This window comes from Pongo pygmaeus, chromosome 4 (assembly GCF_028885625.2).
Source record: "Pongo pygmaeus isolate AG05252 chromosome 4, NHGRI_mPonPyg2-v2.0_pri, whole genome shotgun sequence".
Lineage (NCBI taxonomy): Eukaryota > Metazoa > Chordata > Mammalia > Primates > Hominidae > Pongo > Pongo pygmaeus.
In genome coordinates this window covers 39,251,649-39,270,945 of record NC_072377.2, presented here as the reverse complement: position 1 = coordinate 39,270,945, position 19,297 = coordinate 39,251,649, and the positions used below count along the sequence as shown (strand labels likewise).

The following is a 19,297-nucleotide window of genomic DNA, read 5'->3' as shown; positions in this document are numbered from 1 at the left end:
AAAACTGATTGTATGTTCTATATCTTCATTTCTTGCAGTGTGGTAGTGGGAAAGCACTGGATATAGTATCTGCATTAAAGTCCTGACTCTGAAAATAATAAATTGTGTAACCTTGAGCAAGTAACTTTGCCTTGGGTGGTCACAGGTGCTCAATGATAAAATAGCAAGATGAGAAAAATTAAAAAGACTGATAGCTTTTAAACTGTTCTTCCAGGAGCCACTATTGGGTTAGGGATAAGTGGGAAGGGATGAGCACCAATTTTCCCTATGTCCCCCAGCCCCAATTAAGTCCAAGCTTGATATATGAGACTTCTGCATAAGGATATCTAAAAACATGCCAGATTACATGCCAGTAAGCTTCTTCTAAATCTAATTACTTTGCATATTTAAATGGATAGTTTATATTGTATTTGGAAAATGTTAAATATAACAGTTTCTTTATAAAATTTCAATCAGTTACTATTTTTTCATCCCTGCTGAGACAGATCTTTAGATGTTTTTAAAATTTACTTTGAACAAAATAAAATGTTGTCTTAAGAATATTCAGGGGCTTTCAAAAAGTTTATTTATTTTAACTTATAAGTATATTAAAAGAGCAAACCAACACAGAGGTAATCTATTCTTCTATAGACCCTTTATCTGACGTTAGAACTTTCTTTTCAGTTATCAATTTGAAAATACGTAAGGGACAAACTCAAACTGTTCAGTGCCTGATAATAAGCTTGTGTTCTAATCTATAATATTTTTAAAGTATTCAAAAAAATTAACTCCTCAAAAAGTGGGTATAAAATGGAACAAAAATAATCAATTCTGTAAAAATTAAGGTTTTGTTAGAATTGCTTTTTGTTCTTAAATATGTTTTAAGTACACGTGCACGGAGTAGTAACTTTGACCCTTCTAGATGATATTTTTTAAAGTATTTATTTTTCACGCAGCTGAGCAAGTTTCATCGTATGAAATTAGTTAACCTGACTACACATGAGGGTGGAGGATATGGGGGGGATTTTATAAAGGAAATCAATTCGTTGCCACTACCAGAGAGCATTTAAACTTTTTATGGTAATGACTCCTTAAAATATTTGCAATTTCTTCAACTCAATCTCTTCAGCTTCATTGGCTGTAATTAATATGTGCAGAGAGAAAGCATTCTTCCTGACTTTATTAAATAAGAAGTCTAGAAGGGAGAAAAAGCTCTAATGATTGGAAAAGCCATTGAACCAGTTAAGATCATGACAACTTTTCTGCCAATACTGTTTCTCAATACCTGTTGGTAACAGAAGTATTTAATTAAAAGAAATAATCTTTCCATTTAAAGGTGGTGCCACTCCTAATATCACCGTAAGGTAAAAAGTAACGGGAAACAGATCAGTGAGACGAAGGAAAGGAGGAAGGAAGGAGAGGGACATTTAAATAGGATGATATATATTATCACAGCACCCTAAATCCCATAAGAATCTCAATTTCTGTCTCTACTTCATCCTGCCAGTGGCCAGTAATGTTGATTTGTTTGTCAGCAATTTGCCACTCCTGACATTCATTGCACTTGTAGATCTTCAGATAATCATAGTCACTGTTCCATGAGTTTTTTTCCAGATAACGATGATTATCATTATGGTCACTGGTTTTTTGAGGATAATTTAACACATGCATCCTGGCAAATAATAACCTCTCCCCTTTCAGAAGCAGACAATGCTTCCAGGAGAAATGTACCGAGACACTAGGAAAACTTCTTTTGTTGTCCTTGAAGCAGTCTTTATATTAAAAACATCATTGAATGCTCATATCAAAATCTAAACTAACAGTGCTTCAAGCTTTGATATTCTGTCTTTTGTTAGACATGGGAGATGAAGTTTACGATGATGTGGATACCTCTGATTTCCCTGTTTCATCAGCAGAGATGAGGTAATTAAAATGCTTTCATTACAATGAAGTAATGAAAATGAGAATACTCAAGAAAATTCAACTGAAATAAAAACCCAATGGGATGTGTGTCTACTGTGTGCCATCCTGTTGGCTCTGGCCTCCTCTCTAAAGCTATGTTTCCTTCTGATCTCAGCTCTACCCTCCCTGCGAGGTTTGTGAGTAGATAGCCCAAATCCTTTGCCCCCACCTCCACCCCTTCCTCCCCTCATTCTCTTCCATCCCCCTGGTTCTGCTTCTTGTTTCCTGATTAGCCTTGGGCCTGTGACTCACTGATGTCTGGTTTATTTATTCATTCATTCACTGGGGAAATATGTTTAAGATCTTGGTCACAACCAGTCTCACTGATTCTTCTCCTCTCTTTATTCGTACTGTTTTCCCCAAACCTTTTTTTTCTTGAATATACTTCTTAGCTTACATCTCAGCACTCACCCATCTTGTTCAAGCCACCTCTGTCTTCTACAAGATACTTTCCTTTATGAAAAAAAGAAAAAAAGATTTATCTTTTAAAAGGACTTTTAGGTAGGTTACATTCAAATCTTAAAAAATTAATTTTAGGCTAAAATTGTGTAAAATCAGTTCAGATCAAGTAATACAAAAGGAGTGACTTTTGGAATTTTTTTGAAATAGAAAATTACGTGGTAGGTTGCTTTCTCATACTCCAATAAATACATGAAATGATTTGATACATACTGAGTATAAAAGCAAGAACACCTATCTAGCTTTTTCAAGAGAAAAGAAATATGACTCAAAAGATCCTGTATTTGATTAAAGGATGAAAGTAACATAAATGGAATACAGTAAGTTGTGTCTTCTGAGCTGTACTGGTAAAAATGCATGAGTAAACGCTAAGTATTTATTTTTTACCAAAATTGTTAAATTAATTTTATTGAACTAGAGAGAGTATCAAGATCAAAGATTCTGAAGGGAAAATATGCCATCATTCATATATGAAGATCAAGTTCCACAGGCAAAACAAATAAGAAAGATGAAAAGACAGTCATTGCCCTTTTTTTAATTCTCCATGAAACAAAAATGGAATCTTCAGTAATATGTTCAGGTTTTACTATTTGTCACCAGTGGTGTTTCAATCCTTGACAGTTATTAGTGCATTTTTTTTTGCTTTATATTACTGTACATCACATTCCATAAAATTGCTCTCTGGGAACCAAGAGTCACACCCTGGCCTTATTCTTCAAACAAAATAAACCCCAGCTAACTAAGCTTTATGTGATATGGACAATTTTCTTCCCCATTTTGCTTATTTTCAGAGTTTAAAGCAAGTTTGTGTTCTCTAATGTCGTATTCTATTTTTAAATAAATTTCAATAAATTTTTTTAAAGATAGCTTGTAGGGCATTTCTAACTTTCATGTATATTCTGATTGCCCCAGAGAGTTAATCTGGGGCAGTAATTCCACAAATGCCCAGACTACCATAGGCAGGCAGTACTGAGGGCAGACGCAGAACCTGAGATAGATATTGTGCTAATTCTCTCCACAATGAATGAACTAAAAGCTAAGATTCCAAAATTGAGAATTAAACATTTAAAATAAATTGGTTACAAACAAAACTTTATCTTAGATCATCTAAATAAAAATTATTATATTCCAATTTTTAAAATGCTCACTAAAGATATCTATAGCTCTTCCCTACCATCCATAATTTAACCCTAGTGAATGGTTCTCAACCTTGGTTACAAATTAATATCACGCGGGAAGCTCTTAAAATATGTCCATCACTACCTGGACCTTGCTCAGACTAAATTAAATTTTGAAATTAATTTAAATTAGAATGTCCAGGAATTGGGCAAGAGCAGTAGTATGCTTTAAAAGCTTCCCAGGTGATCCTGTGTGTGGACAGGCTAGAAAACCACTGTTTTAGGCTTATTCGCTTATATTAGGGTAATTGGTATCTACAAAATATAGTGGATTTCTATGCCTGGACCCTAACAGCTTTTAAAAAAGTAAGTCCATTAACTGATCTAAACACTTAGGATGTGCTTATCTTTCTTACTTTCTCCCTCTCCTCCTCTCTGTCTCTGTCTCTCTTTCATACACACACACACACACACACACACACACACACACACAGAGACAATTGATAAAGGGATGAAGATAAAGATCAGTAATAGCCATCTTTTTTAAAAAGCTCCTTCTTATAATATCTAAAATCTTAACTTTTACCTAAGTTTTTTTATTAACAAAAACTCTAGCTGCATTTTAAGTAGATGGGAACAAAACAACATATAAATGTTATAATCCATAAAAATTGATTTTTTTTTGAAGTCTTCTTTTTTAAAAAGCCTTTCTTATGACCAGCCAAGCTACATAATTATCTAGAAAGGGTTGATAATTTAGGGAGGTTTAAGAATAGATTAAGTCATATGAAACCGCTGACATGCAACCAAGTTTAAACCATGACTCAGTGATTTTATATGGTTCAGTATAAGAAGGAATCTAATCTCTCACTTCCATTTTAATTCTCATAATCTATATTTGGTTGAGGAAGCCCTCCTACATTATGGAATGTCATCATTTATTACAATGACAGTTACTGGATTTCTAACAAAAAGAATTAACTGAAACAAAAAGTTAAAAATATAATGTTATGAATCATCTCTGTTATGGACTATTCTTTTTAATTTTCCAAACAATGTGGTGTTTTATGTGTGTTCTGCCATCCTAGTCAAGGAACTAATATTGGAAAAGCTAAGACAGAAGAAAAGGACCTTAAGAAGCTAAAAAAGCAGGAAAAAGAAGAAAAAGACTTCAGGAAAAAATTTAAAGTATGTCATGTCTAAATGTTATACAAAGTACAAAGCACTATTGAAAAATCCAATGATTTTTAAGTACCAAAATGCACACTTTAAAGTGTAATTATCAATATTACAGTTAGCCATTATAACTCTTTTATTTTGAACAAAATTTATTTAAGATTTAAATTTATTTTTATAAAAGATTAAGCAAGTTATAATATGCACAGTATTCACACTGTGATAATCACCTAAATTTAGCTGTCCTTTGAACTTTAATAAGAATGTACTAAAAATAATTACTATATTAGGTTGGTGAGGTTATGAATGATGTTTGTCCCTCAACATTTTCTTTAATATTCCTACATTATATTTCGAAAACACTGAATTATCTCTTTAGCAAATACCTTTTTAATAAATCCATCCATAAATAAGTTGTTTCAATAATGCGCATAAACCAATAATTTAAATATTGTTCTTTTTTTTTAGTATGATGGTGAAATTAGAGTCCTATATTCAACTAAAGTTACAACTTCCATAACTTCTAAAAAGTGGGGAACCAGAGATCTACAGGTAAAACCTGGTGAATCTCTAGAAGTTATACAAAACACAGATGACACAAAAGTTCTCTGCAGAAATGAAGAAGGGAAATGTAAGTCACTGCTTATACTATAATATGTACATATATATGTCACTCCAGAATTTAACAACCAAACAAGTTTTAGCGACTACTCTGTGTTTACTAACTCTTATCTATCTTTTTGCTCTATCCTTTGTAAATTGTGGCAAACGTTCAGAAGTTGGTCATTATGCTGTGCTGAAATCAATGTATTTTAATCTCTTTTTATTTACCATATGCTATCTATATACTCGGTGTCAAAGATAATGCCAAATTACTGCTTCTCAAAATGCAGTACTACAGACCATCAGCATCAGAAAGCCCTTGTGTGTGTATTAAAAATCGCAGTTTCCTGTACCCACCCTTGACTTGCTGAAACACAAGTTCCAGAAATCAGGTAAAAACAGTGATGATAACTTTTTCTCTAGCTTATTCATGTATACACTAAAGTCAGAACCACTGTGCTAAAGTAGACAGTGTCTCTTGCTCTGGCCTCGTTTTAAAATTATGTAGAATATCAAATTATACAGAACTGTGTAGAATTCTGGATATTTCACACCTAGAATTTCCAGTTTTCTCACCTTACAAATTCACTTGTTTTCATTCCCTATTTGAACACACTTAGTGCAACATACTATTCCAAATAAATCCAAAAAATTTCCCGTCTCCTTTGACTTTATCAGCTGTTAAAGCTGACAGATGGGAGCCCGGTGCAGTGGCTCATGCTTGTAATCCCAGCACTTTGTGGGGCTGAGGCAGGATGATTGCTTGAGCTCAGGAGTTTGAGACCAGCCTGAGCAACATAGCGAGACCTAGTCTTTACTAAAAATCAAAGAAAATTTAGCCCGATGTAGTGGTGTGCGCCTGTAGTCCCAGCTACTTGGGAGGCTGAGGCAGAAAAAAATCACTTGAGCTGAGGAGTTCCAAGCTGCAGTGAGCCATGATCGCACTGCTACACTCCAGCTGGTGACAGAGCGAGAACCTGACTCAAGAAACAAACAAACAGAAAAAAAAAAAAGAAAAGAAAAGAAAGCTGACAGATGGAAATATTTTTGTCAAATTTCAAAAGAAAGCTTATTTAAATCCAGAGAAGAGTAATTCAAAATTACATTGTCTTATATTTGAAAATGGATAGCCACTACAGCTGCCCCATATCAGCTTGGTCAATCTGCATGGAAAACATGGACTCTGAGTTTAATTTTAATGGGAGGAAGGTGACTCAGGGACAGGAATTGAAATGGAGTTTCAAGAATAAAACACAGTGACTCAAGGGTGGAGGAAATGGATGTAAAGTTTATCACGGAGGAGGAGTGGTTGGCTTTTCAAAGGAAAATACGGAATGTGGGTACAAAAGATAAAGGGCAGAGGCAGTGTAATATTAAGATTGGAAGTTCACTGAAGATAATGTGTAGAAAGATCCCCAGGGGACAAAGAAAACCCCCATTCAGACTAGGATTTGCGAGGATCTACCTTAAGGAATAGCCATAAGTGCTAAAAGAACTATAAGCATCAAAAGTTCATCAAAAAATGTTTAAAAGTTCAAAGATTTTTAAATTATTAAATGTTATGATGAATATACCCAATTGAATGTTCTAAATGAAAATTATGATAGTAATATGATGAATCTCTCATGATATATGGTAGAAAAAGTAAGAAAGCTATTTAATTTGGGGTAGGATTTATAGCCATGTTATAAAATCATGCAAATAAGAGAAACTAAACTTAAAAAATAATTAAATACCAAAATAGGAATCAGTCTCAATAAGGTGATGAGTCTAAATGATATGTTTTCTGCCCTCTACTTTCCAAATAATTTCACATTTTTTACAACAGAGAATTGTCCTAGTAGTTGTCATACAGACCTCTCTCCAGGGCACAAGCTGAAGCTTCTATATATCTTGCCCTTGGTATGGTAGAAGAAAATCTTGCCATAGTGACCTAAGTCTCCTATGCTTAGCAGTAAATCTTATCTAAAGCAACACTCCTCCAACTTTGAAGTGCATACACATCAATGGGGATCTTGTTGAAAATGCAGATGTGAGATCTGACATTCTTTTTTTTTTTTTTTTTTGCTTATTTTTTTCCACCTTACATTTATAAAAATGGCATGATATTCTACGGTTTATCAAGCTCCCAGGTAATTGATGCTGCTGGTCCTTGGATCAGCATAGATCTTCACATATCCTGAGTAACAAGGATGTTATGATCTCATCAACAAACATGTGTGGATATAGATGGACAGGAATAGATATGGCACTAGTGAGAGAAATTCAGAGAAGAGACTCTTATCTTCCTAGGAACCAGCTGACCTTAAGAATAAGTAGCCATTCAGAATAACTGCATAATCTAATATCATTTTCTATTTGAACATCAATAATTCTAAGTACTATTACAAATACTACAGGCCTCCTGTCCTCTTAGAATGTGTCATCTTCTAAGAATGAGAGGTGAAAATGTTTCACAAACTTCTGATAGATTACAATCAAGAGTTTCATGTAAATATCTTTTTTCTTTCTGCTGCAGTACCAATGCACTTTACAGTTTCCAAGTTCTTGGAAACTACCTAAATTCTTAGATGGCTTTGGGGTACATCTCAGACAGGATGGAAACCACATGGTTATATGGTAGCACTTATATACATGTTGCTTTTTATGTAAAGAGTTTCTATGGGCTGGATTTTGTCTTAGTTTGGCTTCCCCATAAAGTGATTCTGCAAAAATGCCAGTGGCAAGTGAATGAGATAGAGAAGTGAAGGCAGCCAATAAAGTCTTATTATCAAAAAAGTTACCACTTGGATTATTGGAGCTTGATCATGCTGGAGACCTCCAAGTGTCAGTGTTATCCCATCCAGTGGGAAACAAATTGGGGTACTTATACACCAACTCCTGTCCTTCAGGAGTTGAAGTCTATTCCTGGGAAGGTAGGGAGTAATTCAGGATACTCAGCAAGCTGACAGAGAGTTCCAGAAGCCAGAGAAAAGCCATCAGTGAGAAAATTTTTAAATGCAAGTACTGTCAGTTGGATTTGCAAGTACTCACATGGTAAGGATGCAGGTGTAAGGGAGAGGCACTAGGAGCATGTTACTGACTTTCGGGTTAAGTATTATTTCATGATTTAATCACCTTATCTGCTTAATTTCATTTTTATTTTTCCTAACTTCCTGCCTTTCTTAATTTGTACAAACCTGCTTACTCCTTCCATGGACTGGGTCCTTGACAGTCTTAATTTTTAAAAACAGCTAATTCATTCTTGGCACACCTCTATAAGGTTTTTTAACCCTCCCTTTCCTAGGTGATTGCAATAGGCTTTCTAGTGATATGTCTATCTTTGCCCTTACACTCAGAATCAACTTCCCCACAATGTTACCCAAATATTATTTTTAAAAATACAGTATTTAGGTGAGCACATAAAACTCTTTATCATCTAGGCTTACCCTCATCCACTGCTGTTTTCCATCTACAACTGACACTCCAGAAATACAAACTATTTACTTGTCATTCCCTGAATAAATTAGGTGTTTTGGCCAGCCGCAGTAGCTCATGCCTGTAATCCCAGGACTTTGGGAGATGGAGGTGGGCGGATCACTTTAGGTCAGGAGTTTGAGACCAGCCTGGCCAACATGACAAAACACCATCTCCACTAAAAATACAAAAATTAGCTAGGTATGTTGGCACATGCCTGTAATCTAGCTACTAGAGAGGCTGAGGCAGGAGAATCGCTTGAACCCAGGAGGCAGAGTTTGCAGTTAGCCGAGATTGCGCCACTGCACTCCAGTCTGGGTGACACAGCGAGACTCCATCTCAAAAAAAAAAAAAAAAAAATTATGTGTTTCATCCTACTACACTACTTTATTCAACTTGGAATGCCCATAATTCTCTATTAAAAACAACTCAGTTGTCATCTAAAATTAGAAGCACCCCCAGTACCTACTCCTATCCACACCATCACAATTAATCTCTCCCCAAATCTACCATGATACTTCTTTTGCTGCTGTCATTGTCATTATTGTTTTACTAATCTATTTTTCTTATTAGACTCTGAGCTTCAGAGTCACTTCAATGAAATGTTCTCAACATCGTAGTGTCAGCACATTACACAATGCCTTGCACCTTGCGTGGGGCTTGCTGGATTGAATGAAACAATTTGGAAACTGCAGTTGGATAGTCAGATGAAAGTCTGACAATACAGATACTCACAGAAAGAAGTCCGCTGAATAGTTTAACTGGTTAGAAGTCAGAAGTTCTCTCTTTTGGCTTTAGTGATGTAGTTAGCTTGTTATATGCCATTGCAGAGCCTCTAAATCTTTTGGTTTCTTATTTCTGCATCTTCTGATTACAAATGCCTTTGCATTTGTAACCCAGCACTATGGTGAAACTAATGTTATCCTTACCCTCCATTCTTCTTTAATCCATCAAAGAAAGAAAAGCATAGCTTACTTCAACCTAAATTCGTAATGATAGCAACTAAAGGCTAAAGCAAGAACAACAATCCCTTACTATTACGCAGTGGGACATAAGCCACTTTTACAGGCATTATCACATTCGATCAAGTCTCACCCATTGACTTGTAGAAACTCCTACTGTGTAGGCATTGAACTCTCAAATATAAATTTCTGGCACATTTCCAAATGTTTAGAGTTTCTCGCTAATATTTATACATATTCCACAACTCTATGTCTCATAAGCTGTGAGTTTTCCCACCTCCTGTCACTGAAAAAAATTTTCTACAAAAGATGTAGAATAAGATACTTTTTGTCTGAGTTATTTGTGGCCAAAATGCTCTCCATTTTCTTTAGGTATCAAAGACCAAGGGATTTTAAAGGTGCTTTCGATCTTCCCAAATCCAATTGATCATTTTTTTTTAACTTACATAATTTTTTTTCAATTTTAAAACAACACGTGCACACTGAAAGAAAATTTTTAAAATTTAGAGAGTTAAAATGTCGTCCAAATATGAAGCCCCAGAAATAACAATATAAACAGAGAAGAGGGGAAGAGTGAACATTTTTATAAAACTAGGATAATAATTTATATTCAGTATTACACACAACGCTCTGTTTTTTCTTTTATTATATTATGAGCATTTTCCACTGAAATTGGACATTGTTCCACTTGTCTAGGTAAATCTATGCAATATGATTTTCTTGTTTTTAAACTGCATGAGGCCAAATTGAGTACATTTAACTTTATTTCTGGATTTACCACAACAAATGAAATAATGATGAAATAATATGTTGTCATTTTTATTAAGTAAAAAATTTGAAAATATTAGAATGAAGATAATTTCCACTTTTCCAAAAAGTTACTTTTCCAAAAGATTATTTTCTATTTCCTTGGTTAATCTGTATTCACAATACTCTTCTAAAAGGTGAGTCATTCGTCCTGAGACACATCTGCACTGTAGCAAGCAAACGTTTGGGGAAGAAATTAACTGACACATATGGGGGGGTGGGTGTTATTTTCCTAACTAGCTCTACCCCACCACATATTTCAAAACATTTGTTTCAAGCCATTATGTTCTGCTCTATAAATGTGAGGTTTCCAAATAATAATTTCATATTATATGTGAGACTCCCTGGTGTGACCGCACTCACAATATTATAGCGCTAAACATAGCTGCCCTTCTACATGATACAGACCATGATGAGATTTTTGTTGTTGTTGTTATTTCATGTGTTTATATTTTTCACTAACATTCCCTATAATAAATGTACATCTGTAACATGAACAAAGAGATTTTCCTACTGCAAAAAATATATATATTTCTAGGACCTATAATGGAGAGATTATATAAAAATTTGTGGTAAGTCACTTGTTTTGACACTGTCATGAATCATGTTTTTAATAGAGTGAAGTTTTAGCTGAGATTTTCAAAGGTACCAGACAGCAAAACCTGTACTGTATTAAAAGTCATTTACCCGTAAAAATGCTATATAATTGTGATTTTATAGCTAACAAGCCCTGTGTTATCACATCATTTTTGCAGCACAGTGCCATCTCACACTCCAACTCCCTAATACATTTTTCTTAAATAATATTCCCAATTATTGATGTTTATGTATTTCACACAAACACACAACAGCAGCAACAAAGTGTTCAACACAGGAGAAGGCTGTTGCTTAGAACTCTTGAACACACAGATATAGGAGGGAATGGAAATACAGGTTGAGAATCTAAGAGAATGTGTTTTTTATAAGTAATTTGTAAAGTTGAAGTATTAAGCTGTCTATTATGAATGATTAACTTTGGTCATGTAAAGCACTGTTTTAGCTCTCTTTTCATTTAGTGTTTTATCCAAACCTGCAACATTTTAGCATAAATGAGTTTTAAAAAATAGATTACCTAAAAGCGTAAGCAAATAAAAATCTTTAATTTCTAAAAATGTCGATTACATTCTCTTCATTTTGAACTTTATATTTGATGCCAGAATAACTTCAGTCTCTAACAACAGTTTATAATTCTTATATATTTTTCTAATTTATCTTCCAATTTTAGCTCAGAGACTGTATGAAGTCCTACCAAATCATATGAGATAGACTTCAGTGTTGAAAGCTTCAGTTCATATACATCATTATTTTTAAATTATTAACATCAACATGAGTATATTATGGGAACATTTGCTATTGTGTTATTTTCCAATTTGTTTTAGGAAAAAATCCAAAATGAAAGCAGATCCCCCAATTTTAACTGATAAAAAGAAGTCAATGACTATTACTATCTGTAGAAAACTGTTCAAATTTTAGTGTAGCCCTATGTAGGTACAGATAAAGAGTTATTTCAGTTATGAGGACCCTGATACAAAATCCACAATTTGTTCTAAAAGCTTGTTATTTGCACAGATTTTTCTCTTTTGAGAGACACATGTAGAATTGAATTTGTTGGACATGAGCTTATTCCTTTTTAAAAATTACATTAAATTATTATGTATACTTTATTTAAAAAGAAAGTCTGTTAACATGAAATGAACTGTGATATCAAAGCCTACCCATGGGCTATAGATATTAATTGTAGGTGTTCTTACATTAATATTTTTTGCTACTTTTGCATTAATTGAAATATAAAGGAAGGTGCAACGTGTTCTAATTTTTTATACTCTGAGTAATATGTTATTGTGCTTTTATTATCTTGACACATGTTTCATTACTTTCCTACTTTCCTAGTGTTTCATTACTTTTCCTACTTCTAATTTTTTATACTCTGAGTAATATGTTATTGTGCTTTCATTATCTTGGCACATGTTTCATTACTTTCCTACTACGAGAATTCAAGGATAACTTTGATTCTTTCTTTTCCAAATATGATACTTATAAATTGTTTTTATTAAAAAGTAGTGAGTTTCTTGATAAAATATTTTAGTGGAGTTTTTTTAACCCTATAGCACTTCAAGGGAAAGTTCATTTTCTTAAATTTTAATGTATAAATTCAGTTTTATGATTCTAACTCTTAAAAAATATTTTCATCTTTAATCATTGGCAATATGACATCAATACATTTAAGTAAGTTTATCATTTGTATTATTAACTTTTGCTCATGAGCTTTCTCCTTATAATTTGTAACACATTTGCTTTGATTCAGAACTAAAATTAGATCTAAAGTGGACCAAGACCAACAGATTGACTCATTGAGAGAAATTATTTAGAGATTGTATTGAGGAAGCAATAAATGGTACTAATCTCAAGCATACAACAGATTTTAGGCACTAACACAAAACTAACAATTCCAAAGATTAGTAACATTAATTAGATATCAGCAGGCATTTTCTTAAGAAAAATAGTTCATATTTTTCCTGAGAAACGTTTGCACAATGAGAGGCAAATATAAGGTGCCCCTCATACAACAACAACAACAAAACTTAGCTTTCTTGCATAAAATATGGCTTATTTTCTACTTAACCAGGCATCATAGAATCCATAGTATGTGCTCTTCCAATAATGCTTTTGCTCCATGAGTAATGAAATGCAAACGTTGATACTGTCCAATAGCAAAACAGTAGAGGAATTTCTTCCATACAGAGTAAAAGAGACCTGTTTGAGACTATTTACAATGCATAGTCCCCCTAGTAGTCAATAGCTGGCTGGCATCTGAAAGGGGAGTTGAATACAGTTCTCTCTCTGCTCAATATAATAAAATTTTAGAAAGTAAGTCTTAGATCTGGTGGTATTTAAAATACTTACCAATAAATGACTTTTATAATCTATGCTTACTAAATTCTTCCTAAAACTGGATCATGGGGGTAACACATTGAACTCTGTGCTACAGCCTACAGTAGCTTAATGAAAAAAGTTGCTTTTTTCTTTAAAGGGGAAAGGAGGAAAGATTGAAATCGGAGAAAAAGAGACGTACTGGAGAAAGAGAAAAGTCAGGGAGAAAAGGAGAAGAAAGGAAGGACACAAAAGTAGGCACGAATAAGAAAAATGGGTCATTTCCAGAGATAGATACAATTGTTCAGTATACTATGATTACTCTCTTGTGTTTTGATTTCCTGAAAAAAATACTAAAGATTTTTCAACCTGTATTATTGATACAATTTATTTCCTTTTTCCTTCATAGATGGTTATGTCCTTCGGAGTTACCTAGAGGACAAGTAAGCCCATTTTCTTCTACTACTATGCTTGTGAAAAGAATTTTGTGCCTTTCTTTTTAAAATATTTCTAATATTACTTAAATAATGTAACCTACTCAACTATCATAAATAAATTTAAAAACAATATGCTATACTAATGTTAACATGTTAGCATCCATAATAAAGTTTAGGTTTCCATAAAGTGCTACTCTTTTAAATAGGCGAGAAGCCCTTCTCATTTAAAATTGTACAGCTCATAGTTAACAGTTTTATATATTCATTAGGCTCTCAGCAAACACTGAAGACAGGTCAAAGCCAGTAATCTTTTCATTAATATTTTGCATTTTACTTGCTAATGCAATTGATTGAATGGAATTAATTTGGGACCAATTACTGACTTCACAGTAGGTGCTAATATCACCTGTTAATAGTTCATAGTTTAGCCCTTAATTAAGGGCTTTGCTTCACTCACACTAGGCATAGTAGAGTACTATGTTGCCTTTTTTGGAAGCATGCCAGAAAAAAAGACAGCCATCAATGATTCTTCTATTCTTATGAATAAGACATTGTCACAGTCTGTCACAGTGTGGTACTAGTGTGCCTTTGGAGTCCCCCGAAACATAAGATTCTGTCCCAAGTAACCTAGTGCAAGAAATGAACTCCATTATCAGGTTAGGTCACATGCCAATGCAAAGATTTACAGAATTCAGCGCAATGAAAAGATCCAGGAGGAGTCACAAACTGTGTATCCATCAACAACCTGACACCAATCAGAAAAACACAAATCAGTGTGAAGAGCTTTGCTGGCAAACTAGTAGAGGCCAAAGAAAAATAATCATAATACCTTTGTTCTCCTGAGCACATTAATCACAGTGGGAGGCAAGAGACTTTCAATAGGTTTTGTTCTATGAAAGATACAAATTTTAAGGACTGAATGTGTGGCAAATAATAGGACAATATCTCCATCAGTGATTATTACAGGCTGATTGAGAGAATTTAGAAAGCATACTCTGTAAGTAATTGCTGGTTCACCACCTATTGAAGCGAATACTTAATAAATGTTTATTGTATAAATGACAGAAAAATCTGTCCTCCTTGCATTTGGATGAGATTTCCGTTAGCCAAACCCTCCCTCCATCTCAGAGAAAAGATCCAAACAGAAGACATAGGGAACTCACAGCATCTGCCATAGTTGGCAGCAGTTTGAAGGGCCTGCTGCTGCTTCCATGATAAAGCACAGAGATTGTACAGCAAAGAGTAGGTCTGGTCTAAGTGACAAAGCCACCCTACATTTCTGAATTTTAGAAGTATATCCTACATTTCAAGGCAATGTTCATCTTTATAATGCTCTCTATTTTTATTTCTTATATAATCTCCTGTTTGATTATAAGGTACTTAAAAGCAAAGCTTGTCTCTTACTCAAATTTTTGTCTCCTGGTACATAGAAGGGATTCAGTATGTTTGTCGGATAGAAAATATCACAAAGATTCTGGGCCAGGCAAAACCTAAAATGTGTAAAAGTAGCCAAAATTACTATTACGGAAGCTGCCTGTAATAATAAGTAATAGTTTTAAAATTACATAAGAATCACCATAATAATCATATCTTGGCTACTTATTCTGTAACTAATATTTATATATTTTATTATATGTATGAGTTATAATTAGAAACATGTGACAATGATCCAACCATTTCCTATGCCAATTATTATTGTATTTAATTCACCATTCGAAATTCAAGTGAAAGTATGAATCTGATATTAACAGACATAAAAGTCCATTGCAGCTTTGAATTAAGGCCCCCAATGGGGGTATTGTACCATGATGTTTAGTACATTGTTAACAAACATGTCTTACAAAGATAAGTAAGTCATAGTCTATGCTCTTGAAGCATGTTTTAATTATTCTGTATGTAAAATGAAACAGAGGACTAGATTAAGTCAATGAAAGAAGAGATAATGAATATCAAATTTATTTCTACTTATAAATGCATACTATGCTTAAAAGCCTTAATTGTGTCATATAAAATCATACTGTTACTCTATTCTTCTATATATTGCTCTAATGCCAAGAAGATAGTTTCTTTAAAATAAAATTTTTTTTTACATTTACAGTGATGGAGAGATCTATGATGATATTGCTGATGGTAAGTCTTATGTGGTACCACCCCAGAGAACAGTCATAGTGAATTTACTGTTTTTATAAATGCTAAAAATAGCTCGTTGGATTACAGACTTCCAATCTGGTCAGAATTTGAATCAGTTGAAAATGTTAGAAAAGGTAAATGCCCTGGCATAATTGGGGGAAAATACCACATTTCCCACAAGATGGAAAATTAAGGAAAAACCTCATTTATTTCTTTGAAAACAGAAGTATAAAAATATTTGGGAAATTTTTTATTGTACTGTGACTCATAATAAGAATTTCTTTTATCCAAGCAAATAAACTTTTTTGGCAAATAAATAGGTACTTATTTCATAACCAGTAATACCAATATTCTCTAAGCATCATATAGTTCCAAACTATAATCTAAAAAATTAATCTAAATGAAATGATGCATAGTGTTGATCATGATTTCCTTTAGTCTTTTAAACTTAAGAGTCTTGCTCTTTAATGTCTTCAACCTCATTCACAGTGACTACCAAAAAGTATATGATTAAGTGTCACATAAAATAATCTTGAGTCTCATTTTAACAGAGAATAAATCTGTCCAGAAATTTTGTTGAATTATATACTAAATAATAAAAGTTAAATATATAGTCTTCCATTTAACTCATTTTTTATAAAGTGAGCCAGTTCTATTTTTTTTAATCCTTAACCAGGAGAGTATGAATCACCCACATTTCCAAACTTGGAATACTTAGAGAATATGTTTTTAATAACTATATTTAAATTTGTATTTTTTTCTTTCAGGTTGCGTCTATGACAATGACTAGCACTCACCTTTGGTCATTCTGCTGTGTTCATTAGGTGCCAATGTGAAGTCTGGATTTTAATTGGCATGTTATTGGGTATCAAGAAAATTAATGCACAAAACCACTTATTATCACTTGTTATGAAATCCCAATTATCTTTACAAAGTGTTTAAAGTTAGAACATAGAAAATTATCTCTCTGCTTAATTGTTATCTCAGAAGACTACACTAGTGAGATGTAAGAATTATTAAATATTCCATTTCTGCTTTGGCTACAATTATGAAGAATTTGAAGGTACTTCTTTTAGACCATCAGTAAATAATTCTCCTTCAAAAAATAAAAAGAAAAGAAAAAGGAAAATCATTCAAGAAGAAATCCCTGTCTAAAAAACCTAAGGAAGAATAATAATATAAGAAAGGAAATTTTAAAACATTCCACAAGAAGAAAAATTATTGTTTATACTTCTACTTATGATTATATCTTATATTCTCTATTCAAGTGACCTGTCTTTTAAAAAGGCAGTGCTATCTTACCTCTTGCTAGTGGGTTAAATGTTTTCAACAATTATAGCAGTAGTAGAAGTTTTGTATAAAATTTGTTCCTATTTGTTAATTGTATATAAATGTTAATTATTTGATACGAATGTTATGTATTTAGTATGCACATTGAAGTCTAAACTGTAGAAGAGTCTAAAACAAGTTCTCTTTCTGCAGATTCACATGCTAATGGTTTAATTCTGTGCTCTGTTTAAAGTACTATTATAACTAGAGTAGATCTGAATGGGGATAAACCTAAAATCATGAGGAATGGAAGAATGGACCTTGAAACTACCTAGGCTTTTATGCATGGCACCTCTTTATAATGAACACACTTTTTAAAGTTTTTGTTTTTGTTTCAATTACCGCTACATTTTTTTTTCTCTTTTTTTAAAAAATCATTTTACTGGAAAGTTGGCCAACAGAGGGAGTAGAAATTATTAAAACTCTAGTGTTTGGATTGGGCCCTTCTCTAACAGTACATACTCATTCCCAAAGCAATCCAAAAACAAAATGTGAACCATTTGGGTTTCAAATGTTAAGAACACTAAATAGCATGATTTAAAAAATGAAAAATGCTAACACCCAAGAAAAGAAGATATTAAGTGCTTTTTAACAACTCCTAGAGTTCAAAATGAGCAAATCATAATGCTGGCTCTTCTACTAATGAACCATCAAGTGATATTGAATAAATTATTTATCTTCTCAGTTTCCTCATCTGTAAATTACAATATTAGACTAAGTAAGTTTTTCCAACTCTTCACTACCAATTACCTTAGGCTTTTATAATGCTCCCCCCTAGTTCAGTCCCATGTTTCAGAAGCTTTTGTCTATTTTTTAAACTCATTGATTAAGTAATGATTAATGCATTCTCCACATTTTAATTTTGCAAAGGCCCACTGGAGTTTCTGAAGTGGCTCCACAGAATTGAAATAATTTCAAATAACTGTAAAGGAACTGAAAATCTTCACAGAGATGAAGTGGGGTTTCCATTAGGTGCTTTGAAATTTGATAACAAATCATCAACTTCCACTGGTCACTATATAGATTTTGGGTGTCTGAGGCCCCAAGATTAGACGCCACTAATCTCCAAAGATTCCCTCCAATTATGAAATATTTTGATGTTTACTTTTAGAGAGCATTAGCCAGTTATATGACCATGTGATGAATTTCTTTTCACACTAGATAAAATTACCTGGTTTAAAAGTGGTTTTTGTTTATTAAATTTGGTAGTAAATATATATAATACACAGACAGGATAGTTTTTATGCTGAAGTTTTTGGCCAGCTTTAGTTTGAGGACTCCCTGATAAGCTTGCTAAACTTTCACAGTGCCCTGAGACACTTCCAGCCATCCCTCCTCCTGCCTTCATTGGGGTAGACTCGCATTGCAGTCTGACAGTAATTTTTTTTCTAATTGAGAATTACATAAATTCAATACAATGTCAGTTTTTAAAAGTCAAAGTTAGATCAAGAGAATATTTCAGAGTTTTGGTTTACACATCAAGAAACAGACACACACACCTAGGAAAGATTTACATAATAGATAATCATCTTAATGTGAAAGATATATTGGAAGTATTCGTTTTAATATATTAAATATGATTTCTGTTGTAGTCTTCTGTATGGAATTTTGTCACTTGAGATGAGCTGCAAATAAATAATACCTTCAATGGATAACCTTGCCTCCTATTTCATTAAAAAAAATTGAGGCTAGCCAGATGCGGTGCCTCACATCTGTAATCCTGGCACTTTGTGAGGCCGAGGAGGGCACATTTCATGAGCCCAGGGGTTCCAGACCATCCTGGGCAACATGGTAAAACCCTGTCTCTACAATAAATACAAATAATTAGCTGGGTGTGGGGGCACATGCCTGTAGTTCCAGCTACTTAGGAGGCTGTGGTGGGAGGACCACTGGAGCCTGAGAGGTCAAGGCTGCAGTAAGCCATGATTGTGCCACTGTCTCAAAAAAAATTTACCCTGTCTCAAAAAAA

General features: G+C 33.5%; 1 protein-coding gene across 3 annotated transcripts in view; it reads left to right on the top strand.

Moving 5' to 3' along the window:
* Positions 1-18,983, top strand: part of FYB1 (FYN binding protein 1) — a 165,040-nt gene extending 146,057 nt beyond the window's left edge. For all 3 annotated transcript variants that reach the window (XM_063664757.1, XM_063664758.1, XM_054489359.2), the window contains 6 exons: positions 1,836-1,902; positions 4,607-4,706; positions 5,163-5,325; positions 13,842-13,875; positions 15,968-15,999; positions 16,767-18,983. In XM_063664757.1, coding sequence (XP_063520827.1) covers positions 1,836-1,902; positions 4,607-4,706; positions 5,163-5,325; positions 13,842-13,875; positions 15,968-15,999; positions 16,767-16,789 — 419 coding nt within the window. In that variant the 3' untranslated portion in view covers positions 16,790-18,983. The remainder of the gene's footprint in view (positions 1-1,835; positions 1,903-4,606; positions 4,707-5,162; positions 5,326-13,841; positions 13,876-15,967; positions 16,000-16,766) is intronic.
* Positions 18,984-19,297: the final 314 nt, after the last annotated feature.